Here is an 11,671-nt window from a genome sequence, read left to right on the forward strand (position 1 = left end):
TATATGTTGTGTGGTGTCTACTCTCTCTGTTATAAATATATTTATATGTTGTGTGGCGTCTACTCTCTCTGTTATAAATATATGTATATGTTGTGTGGCGTCTACTCTCTCTGTTATAAATATATTTATATGTTGTGTGGCGTCTACTCTCTCTGTTATAAATATATGTATATGTTGTGTGGCGTCTACTCTCTCTGTTATAAATATATGTATATGTTGTGTGGCGTCTACTCTCTCTGTTATAAATATATTTATATGTTGTGTGGCGTCTACTCTCTCTGTTATAAATATATTTATATGTTGTGTGGTGTCTACTCTCTCTGTTATAAATATATTTATATGTTGTGTGGCGTCTACTCTCTCTGTTATAAATATATGTATATGTTGTGTGGCGTCTACTCTCTCTGTTATAAATATATTTATATGTTGTGTGGCGTCTACTCTCTCTGTTATAAATATATTTATATGTTGTGTGGCGTCTACTCTCTCTGTTATAAATATATGTATATGTTGTGTGGCGTCTACTCTCTCTGTTATAAATATATTTATATGTTGTGTGGCGTCTACTCTCTCTGTTATAAATATATTTATATGTTGTGTGGCATCTACTCTCTCTGTTATAAATATATTTATATGTTGTGTGGTGTCTACTCTCTCTGTTATAAATATATTTATATGTTGTGTGGCGTCTACTCTCTCTGTTATAAATATATTTATATGTTGTGTGGCGTCTCCTCTCTCTCTTATAAATATATTTATATGTTGTGTGGCGTCTACTCTCTCTGTTATAAATATATTTATATGTTGTGTGGTGTCTACTCTCTCTGTTATAAATATATTTATATGTTGTGTGGCGTCTACTCTCTCTGTTATAAATATATTTATATGTTGTGTGGTGTCTACTCTCTCTGTTATAAATATATTTATATGTTGTGTGGCGTCTACTCTCTCTGTTATAAATATATTTATATGTTGTGTGGCGTCTACTCTCTCTGTTATAAATATATTTATATGTTGTGTGGCGTCTACTCTCTCTGTTATAAATATATTTATATGTTGTGTGGCGTCTACTCTCTCTGTTATAAATATATTTATATGTTGTGTGGCGTCTACTCTCTCTGTTATAAATATATTTATATGTTGTGTGGCGTCTACTCTCTCTGTTATAAATATATTTATATGGTGTGTGGCGTCTACTCTCTCTGTTATAAATATATTTATATGTTGTGTGGCGTCTACTCTCTCTGTTATAAATATATTTATATGTTGTGTGGCGTCTCCTCTCTCTGTTATAAATATATTTATATGTTGTGTGGCGTCTACTCTCTCTGTTATAAATATATTTAATAATGTTGTGTGGCGTCTACTCTCTCTGTTATAAATATATTTATATGTTGTGTGGCGTCTCCTCTCTCTGTTATAAATATATTTATATGTTGTGTGGTGTCTACTCTCTCTGTTATAAATATATTTAATAATGTTGTGTGGCGTCTACTCTCTCTGTTATAAATATATTTATATGTTGTGTGGCGTCTACTCTCTCTGTTATAAATATATTTATATGGTGTGTGGCGTCTACTCTCTCTGTTATAAATATATTTATATGTTGTGTGGTGTCTACTCTCTCTGTTATAAATATATTTATATGTTGTGTGGCCTCTACTCTCTCTGTTATAAATATATGTATATGTTGTGTGGTGTCTACTCTGTCTGTTATAAATATATTTATATGTTGTGTGGCGTCTACTCTCTCTGTTATAAATATATTTATATGTTGTGTGGCGTCTACTCTCTCTGTTATAAATATATGTATATGTTGTGTGGCGTCTACTCTCTCTGTTATAAATATATGTATATGTTGTGTGGCGTCTACTCTCTCTGTTATAAATATATGTATATGTTGTGTGGCGTCTACTCTGTCTGTTATAAATATATTTATATGTTGTGTGGAGTCTACTCTCTCTGTTATAAATATATTTATATGTTGTGTGGTGTCTACTCTCTCTGTTATAAATATATTTATATGTTGTGTGGCGTCTACTCTCTCTGTTATAAATATATGTATATGTTGTGTGGCGTCTACTCTCTCTGTTATAAATATATTTATATGTTGTGTGGCGTCTACTCTCTCTGTTATAAATATATGTATATGTTGTGTGGCGTCTACTCTCTCTGTTATAAATATATGTATATGTTGTGTGGCGTCTACTCTCTCTGTTATAAATATATTTATATGTTGTGTGGCGTCTACTCTCTCTGTTATAAATATATTTATATGTTGTGTGGTGTCTACTCTCTCTGTTATAAATATATTTATATGTTGTGTGGCGTCTACTCTCTCTGTTATAAATATATGTATATGTTGTGTGGCGTCTACTCTCTCTGTTATAAATATATTTATATGTTGTGTGGCGTCTACTCTCTCTGTTATAAATATATTTATATGTTGTGTGGCGTCTACTCTCTCTGTTATAAATATATGTATATGTTGTGTGGCGTCTACTCTCTCTGTTATAAATATATTTATATGTTGTGTGGCGTCTACTCTCTCTGTTATAAATATATTTATATGTTGTGTAGCGTCTACTCTCTCTGTTATAAATATATTTATATGTTGTGTGGTGTCTACTCTCTCTGTTATAAATATATTTATATGTTGTGTGGTGTCTACTCTCTCTGTTATAAATATATTTATATGTTGTGTGGCGTCTACTCTCTCTGTTATAAATATATTTATATGTTGTGTGGCGTCTCCTCTCTCTCTTATAAATATATTTATATGTTGTGTGGCGTCTACTCTCTCTGTTATAAATATATTTATATGTTGTGTGGCGTCTACTCTCTCTGTTATAAATATATTTATATGTTGTGTGGCGTCTACTCTCTCTGTTATAAATATATGTATATGTTGTGTGGCGTCTACTCTCTCTGTTATAAATATATTTATATGTTGTGTGGCGTCTACTCTCTCTGTTATAAATATATTTATATGTTGTGTGGCGTCTACTCTCTCTGTTATAAATATATTTATATGTTGTGTGGTGTCTACTCTCTCTGTTATAAATATATTTATATGTTGTGTGGCGTCTACTCTCTCTGTTATAAATATATTTATATGTTGTGTGGCGTCTCCTCTCTCTCTTATAAATATATTTATATGTTGTGTGGCGTCTACTCTCTCTGTTATAAATATATTTATATGTTGTGTGGTGTCTACTCTCTCTGTTATAAATATATTTATATGTTGTGTGGCGTCTACTCTCTCTGTTATAAATATATTTATATGTTGTGTGGTGTCTACTCTCTCTGTTATAAATATATTTATATGTTGTGTGGCGTCTACTCTCTCTGTTATAAATATATTTATATGTTGTGTGGCGTCTACTCTCTCTGTTATAAATATATTTATATGTTGTGTGGCGTCTACTCTCTCTGTTATAAATATATTTATATGTTGTGTGGCGTCTACTCTCTCTGTTATAAATATATTTATATGTTGTGTGGCGTCTACTCTCTCTGTTATAAATATATTTATATGTTGTGTGGCGTCTACTCTCTCTGTTATAAATATATTTATATGGTGTGTGGCGTCTACTCTCTCTGTTATAAATATATTTACATGTTGTGTGGCGTCTACTCTCTCTGTTATAAATATATTTATATGTTGTGTGGCGTCTCCTCTCTCTGTTATAAATATATTTATATGTTGTGTGGCGTCTACTCTCTCTGTTATAAATATATTTAATAATGTTGTGTGGCGTCTACTCTCTCTGTTATAAATATATTTATATGTTGTGTGGCGTCTCCTCTCTCTGTTATAAATATATTTATATGTTGTGTGGTGTCTACTCTCTCTGTTATAAATATATTTAATAATGTTGTGTGGCGTCTACTCTCTCTGTTATAAATATATTTATATGTTGTGTGGCGTCTACTCTCTCTGTTATAAATATATTTATATGGTGTGTGGCGTCTACTCTCTCTGTTATAAATATATTTATATGTTGTGTGGTGTCTACTCTCTCTGTTATAAATATATTTATATGTTGTGTGGCCTCTACTCTCTCTGTTATAAATATATGTATATGTTGTGTGGTGTCTACTCTGTCTGTTATAAATATATTTATATGTTGTGTGGCGTCTACTCTCTCTGTTATAAATATATTTATATGTTGTGTGGCGTCTACTCTCTCTGTTATAAATATATGTATATGTTGTGTGGCGTCTACTCTCTCTGTTATAAATATATGTATATGTTGTGTGGCGTCTACTCTCTCTGTTATAAATATATGTATATGTTGTGTGGCGTCTACTCTGTCTGTTATAAATATATTTATATGTTGTGTGGAGTCTACTCTCTCTGTTATAAATATATTTATATGTTGTGTGGTGTCTACTCTCTCTGTTATAAATATATTTATATGTTGTGTGGCGTCTACTCTCTCTGTTATAAATATATGTATATGTTGTGTGGCGTCTACTCTCTCTGTTATAAATATATTTATATGTTGTGTGGCGTCTACTCTCTCTGTTATAAATATATGTATATGTTGTGTGGCGTCTACTCTCTCTGTTATAAATATATGTATATGTTGTGTGGCGTCTACTCTCTCTGTTATAAATATATTTATATGTTGTGTGGCGTCTACTCTCTCTGTTATAAATATATTTATATGTTGTGTGGTGTCTACTCTCTCTGTTATAAATATATTTATATGTTGTGTGGCGTCTACTCTCTCTGTTATAAATATATGTATATGTTGTGTGGCGTCTACTCTCTCTGTTATAAATATATTTATATGTTGTGTGGCGTCTACTCTCTCTGTTATAAATATATTTATATGTTGTGTGGCGTCTACTCTCTCTGTTATAAATATATGTATATGTTGTGTGGCGTCTACTCTCTCTGTTATAAATATATTTATATGTTGTGTGGCGTCTACTCTCTCTGTTATAAATATATTTATATGTTGTGTAGCGTCTACTCTCTCTGTTATAAATATATTTATATGTTGTGTGGTGTCTACTCTCTCTGTTATAAATATATTTATATGTTGTGGCGTCTACTCTCTCTGTTATAAATATATTTATATGTTGTGTGGCGTCTCCTCTCTCTCTTATAAATATATTTATATGTTGTGTGGCGTCTACTCTCTCTGTTATAAATATATTTATATGTTGTGTGGTGTCTACTCTCTCTGTTATAAATATATTTATATGTTGTGTGGCGTCTACTCTCTCTGTTATAAATATATTTATATGTTGTGTGGTGTCTACTCTCTCTGTTATAAATATATTTATATGTTGTGTGGCGTCTACTCTCTCTGTTATAAATATATTTATATGTTGTGTGGCGTCTACTCTCTCTGTTATAAATATATTTATATGTTGTGTGGCGTCTACTCTCTCTGTTATAAATATATTTATATGTTGTGTGGCGTCTACTCTCTCTGTTATAAATATATTTATATGTTGTGTGGCGTCTACTCTCTCTGTTATAAATATATTTATATGGTGTGTGGCGTCTACTCTCTCTGTTATAAATATATTTATATGTTGTGTGGCGTCTACTCTCTCTGTTATAAATATATTTATATGTTGTGTGGCGTCTCCTCTCTCTGTTATAAATATATTTATATGTTGTGTGGCGTCTACTCTCTCTGTTATAAATATATTTAATAATGTTGTGTGGCGTCTACTCTCTCTGTTATAAATATATTTATATGTTGTGTGGCGTCTACTCTCTCTGTTATAAATATATTTATATGTTGTGTGGTGTCTACTCTCTCTGTTATAAATATATTTAATAATGTTGTGTGGCGTCTACTCTCTCTGTTATAAATATATTTATATGTTGTGTGGCGTCTACTCTCTCTGTTATAAATATATTTATATGGTGTGTGGCGTCTACTCTCTCTGTTATAAATATATTTATATGTTGTGTGGTGTCTACTCTCTCTGTTATAAATATATTTATATGTTGTGTGGCCTCTACTCTCTCTGTTATAAATATATGTATATGTTGTGTGGTGTCTACTCTGTCTGTTATAAATATATTTATATGTTGTGTGGTGTCTACTCTGTCTGTTATAAATATATTTATATGTTGTGTGGCGTCTACTCTCTCTGTTATAAATATATTTATATGTTGTGTGGCGTCTACTCTCTCTGTTATAAATATATTTATATGTTGTGTGGCGTCTACTCTCTCTGTTATGAATATATTTATATGTTGTGTGGCGTCTACTCTCTCTGTTATAAATATATTTATATGTTGTGTGGTGTCTACTCTCTCTGTTATAAATATATTTATATGTTGTGTGGCGTCTACTCTCTCTGTTATAAATATATTTATATGTTGTGTGGCGTCTACTCTCTCTGTTATAAATATATTTATATGTTGTGTGGCGTCTCCTCTCTCTGTTATAAATATATTTATATGTTGTGTGGCGTCTACTCTCTGTTATAAATATATTTATATGTTGTGTGGTGTCTACTCTCTCTGTTATAAATATATTTATATGTTGTGTGGCGTCTAATCTCTCTGTTATAAATATATTTATATGTTGTGTGGCGTCTACTCTCTCTGTTATAAATATATTTATATGTTGTGTGGTGTCTAATCTCTCTGTTATAAATATATTTATATGTTGTGTGGCGTCTACTCTCTGTTATAAATATATTTATATGTTGTGTGGTGTCTACTCTCTGTTATAAATATATTTATATGTTGTGTGGCGTCTACTCTCTCTGTTATAAATATATTTATATGTTGTGTGGCGTCTACTCTCTCTGTTATAAATATATTTATATGTTGTGTGGCGTCTACTCTCTCTGTTATAAATATATTTATATGTTGTGTGGTGTCTACTCTCTCTGTTATAAATATATTTATATGTTGTGTGGCGTCTACTCTCTCTGTTATAAATATATTTATATGTTGTGTGGCGTCTCCTCTCTCTCTTATAAATATATTTATATGTTGTGTGGCGTCTACTCTCTGTTATAAATATATTTATATGTTGTGTGGCGTCTACTCTCTGTTGTAAATATATTTATATGTTGTGTGGCGTCTCCTCTCTCTGTTATAAATATATTTATATGTTGTGTGGCGTCTACTCTCTCTGTTATAAATATATTTATATGTTGTGTGGCGTCTACTCTCTCTGTTATAAATATATTTATATGTTGTGTGGCGTCTCCTCTCTCTCTTATAAATATATTTATATGTTGTGTGGCGTCTACTCTCTCTGTTATAAATATATTTATATGTTGTGTGGCGTCTACTCTCTGTTATAAATATATTTATATGTTGTGTGGCGTCTACTCTCTCTGTTATAAATATATTTATATGTTGTGTGGCGTCTACTCTCTCTGTTATAAATATATTTATATGTTGTGTGGCGTCTACTCTCTCTGTTATAAATATATTTATATGTTGTGTGGCGTCTACTCTCTCTGTTATAAATATATTTATATGTTGTGTGGCGTCTACTCTCTCTGTTATAAATATATTTATATGTTGTGTGGCGTCTACTCTCTCTCTTATAAATATATTTATATGTTGTGTGGCGTCTACTCTCTCTGTTATAAATATATTTATATGTTGTGTGGTGTCTACTCTCTCTTGGAGGTTCCATGAATATATATGAATTATTTTATTTAGGCATAATCAGTGCATTTTCTGAGGCATGTTGTTGTTGTTGTTTGGAGTCCCTGTGTCATAACATCCATAACGCTGGAATTCAGCACAGTCTTAAAAGTACAGTCTTACCAGTATATCAGACGGACCACCACAATATCAGTCAGTCAGTCAGTCAGTCAGTCAGTCAGTCAGACAGACAGACAGACAGACAGACAGACAGACAGACAGACAGACAGACAGACAGTCAGACATACAAGACATACATACAGACATACAGACATACAAGACATACATACAGACAGACAGACAGACAGACAGACAGACCTTAGGGTCCACTATGCTGACTATGACATCCTGATAGGCTCGTAGTTTGAAGGCCTGGGCAACTGTCTGGTCCACACTGATGGTCTCTGGAAGAGAAACATTCCTCAGGTTTATAACATTAATCATGAGGAGATATCTACAGGTTTATATCATTAATCATGAGGAGATATCTACAGGTTTATAACATTAATCATGAGGAGATATCTACAGGTTTATAACATTTATCATGAGGAGATATCTACAGGTTTATATCATTAATCAGGAGGAGATATCTACAGGTTTATATCATTAATCATGAGGAGATATCTACAGGTTTATATCATTAATCATGAGGAGATATCTACAGGTTTATATCATTAATCAGGAGGATATATCTACAGGTTTATATCATTAATAAGATAAGATAAGATATTCCTTTATTAATCCCCTTGGGGAAATTCCAGCAACACACACATACAGCTCATCGTCTCATTAATAATAATAACAACATCACAATCATTACATTTTTTACAGTAACAACGGCACAGCATAAATTCAAACAGACATGTACATTTGTTGACACATGTCATCTACAGAATGCCAGAGACGCCATATGCGATAGTCAGGCTGCATCAACAACAGAGTAGTTAAACAAAGTGTCATCGCGCCAGGTGGGGGAGGGAGGGAGGGATGGACAGGCGGGGTCGGGAGACAGTATTAGGATCCACTCCTACAGCGCGCATACGTGGCAGCCGTCCAGAAACAGTTCTTACGGCGCTCGGCGTAAACACGGGAGGGGAGGAGGTCTGGGTGGGGGTTGGGGGTGGGGGGGGAGTGCCGAGCAGATCTGGAGGGGGAGGTGAGGTGTTGGGAAGGGAAACGCCGCATTCCAGTTGTTATCTCGTCTGACTCCCTTAACCGAGGCCGCGAGACAGGCGGGCAGACCTTGGCATTCCACAGTTCCACACCAGACTTGAGTGTGGGGGGGGGGGGGGTGCAGTAGAAGACAATGACCCCTAAAAGCACTGTTCTTGACTCAAATTCGATCCGTCGCGCTCTTAATGTCCTGCGCGACCCCTAGCAGGACTTGACCTCTCAATTGTTCGTCAGATGAATGGACAGCGAGCCTTTTAACAAGTTCCATGTGGGTTCTAACAAGTTCCATGTGGGAGACTTCCAGTCTGGCCACAGCTGTCAGGCAGCGGTCCACACGGTTATCATCCTTTTGTTCGTCTCTTTTCCCGATTATTCTTGTACAAATCCAGATCCAGATTGCGATCGCTCAGGAGGAGATATCTACAGGTTTATATCATTAATCAGGAGGAGATATCTACAGGTTTATAACATTAATCATGAGGAGATATCTACAGGTTTATATCATTAATCAGGAGGAGATATCTACAGGTTTATAACATTAATCATGGGGAGATATCTACAGGTTTATATCATTAATCATGAGGAGATATCTACAGGTTTATAACATTAATCATGAGGAGATATCTACAGGTTTATAACATTAATCATGAGGATATATCTACACGTTTATATCATTAATCATGAGGATATATCTACAGGTTTATAACATTAATCATGAGATATCTACATGTTTATAACATTAATCATGAGGAGATATCTACAGGTTTATAACATTAATCATGAGGAGATATCTACATGTTTATATCATTAATCATGAGGAGATATCTACATGTTTATAACATTAATCAGGAGGAGATATCTACAGGTTTATAACATTAATCATGAGGAGATATCTACATGTTTATATCATTAATCATGAGGAGATATCTACAGGTTTATATCATTAATCATGAGGAGATATCTACATGTTTATAACATTAATCATGAGGCGATATCTACAGGTTTATAACATTAATCATGAGGAGATATCTACATGTTTATATCATTAATCATGAGGAGATATCTACAGGTTTATATCATTAATCATGAGGAGATATCTACATGTTTATAACATTAATCATGAGGAGATATCTACAGGTTTATATCATTAATCATGAGGAGATATCTACATGTTTATATCATTAATCATGAGGAGATATCTACATGTTTATAACATTAATCATGATGAGATATCTACATGTTTATATCATTAATCATGAGGAGATATCTACAGGTTTATAACATTCCTCAGAAGGTGCGGCTACGTGGCGTAGTGGGCAAGGCGCTCGCCACGAATGCGGAGACGCTGGGCTTGCCTGTTCGAGCCCAGCGCTCCACATTGCTTTCAGTTTAGCTGGTCGTTCATACTAATACACATTGGCCGTATTAGGGGGTGGGAAACTGATGGGTGGGGATCGGGCGTTGTGGACAGCGACTCCTACAGGTCGGTTGGTTCGCCTGCGCAATAGAATCAGGAAGTGTCGGGGGCAGCGTGAGCCTCCACGCGTTACTCCTCGCCACTGAGAGATCGAGCTGCGCAGGTGAAAAGATGCGACTGCTGTTACCTCAAGTACCGGAGGGGACTTGTGCTATGTATGACTTAGTCCACATTGCAGCCGGCTTGTGGGAGGCAAGAAACAGCGTTCGTGACAGGGGAGGGTTGAATTGGATGATACGAAATTGGGATGGGAGAAAATATAGAAAATGGGAGAAAAAAGTGGATAAAAAAAAAAAACATTCCTCAGAAGGAGTGTATGTCAAACACTGTAATACCAATGCATAATAACACTGTACAGACACTGTATACATATATCTATATATACTCATATTACACTGGTTATATTAACATAGTGTATTCATACATGTGCCACTGTATATAATACTGTACATACATTAGCTTAGCATATTTACTCTGTTAAGATGCTTGATAAATACAGGTCTGGCTCACCTTTCTGAAGGTCCTCTTTCAGATTCTTCACCTGCAGCAGCAGTGGACTATAGGGGAGGGAGGGAGGGAGGGGAGAGAGAGAGAGAGAGAGAGAGAGAGAGAGAGAGAGAGAGAGAGAGAGAGAGAGAGAGAGAGAGAGAGAGAGAGAGAGAGAGAGAGAGAGAGAGAGAGAGAGAGAGAGAGAGAGAGAGAGAGAGAGAGAGAGAGAGAGAGAGAGAGAGAGAGAGAGAGAGAGAGAAGAGAGAGAGAGAGAGAGAGAGAGAGAGAGAGAGAGAGAGAGAGAGAGAGGAGAGAGGGAGAGAGAGATTCCAGGGAATTAGCCAGGATCACTCTAAAACTATACAATATTCCCCACGGACACGCGAACATGAAGAAATGTATTCTTTTTTACATGTTGGATGAGGGATAGTTACTGTCAAATGAGCCATAGTATTGTCTCCATAGCTATAATATAGAATATAGATATAGCCCTGCAAACACTGCGACACACAGTGAAAATGCCTATATTTTAAAGCGTGGCGCATTTACTACAGGATGAGGATAATAGCTGGCGCTCAAAGTGTACACAATGGCGCCCGACCACGGAGATCTCCGTGTTCGATTCCACCCGTTGTGGACAGAAGGACGGATATATCCGTGGCAAGTTGTTTTGGCTTTATTCCATTTTAATAACCTATTCAAGGTTGCCGAGCTGCACTGCAGATGTACCCTACTCTTTGAATTCGCCAAAGTGCAATACCGGCCAGATCCTCTTAGGGGCGCAATCGCGTTAATAGAGTGTTCCCTGTGGCCGAAATTGTCTTTTTATTTTTTGATCTCTAATGTAGTTTTCTACTCACCTGAAGGGATAGCTATTGTCT

General features: G+C 34.8%; 1 protein-coding gene across 1 annotated transcript in view; it reads right to left on the reverse strand.

Moving 5' to 3' along the window:
* Positions 1-11,671, reverse strand: part of depdc5 (DEP domain containing 5, GATOR1 subcomplex subunit) — a 227,618-nt gene that overhangs the window by 211,307 nt on the left and 4,640 nt on the right. Inside the window, exons 4-5 of the mRNA XM_084319739.1 lie at positions 10,812-10,858; positions 7,970-8,055 (exon numbers count right to left, since the gene is read on the reverse strand). Of these exons, the coding sequence (XP_084175865.1) occupies positions 7,970-8,055; positions 10,812-10,858 (133 nt within the window). The remainder of the gene's footprint in view (positions 1-7,969; positions 8,056-10,811; positions 10,859-11,671) is intronic.

Source organism: Notolepis coatsorum (genome assembly GCF_963971535.1).
Source record: "Notolepis coatsorum genome assembly, chromosome: 8".
NCBI classification, from domain to species: Eukaryota; Metazoa; Chordata; class Actinopteri; order Aulopiformes; family Paralepididae; genus Notolepis; species Notolepis coatsorum.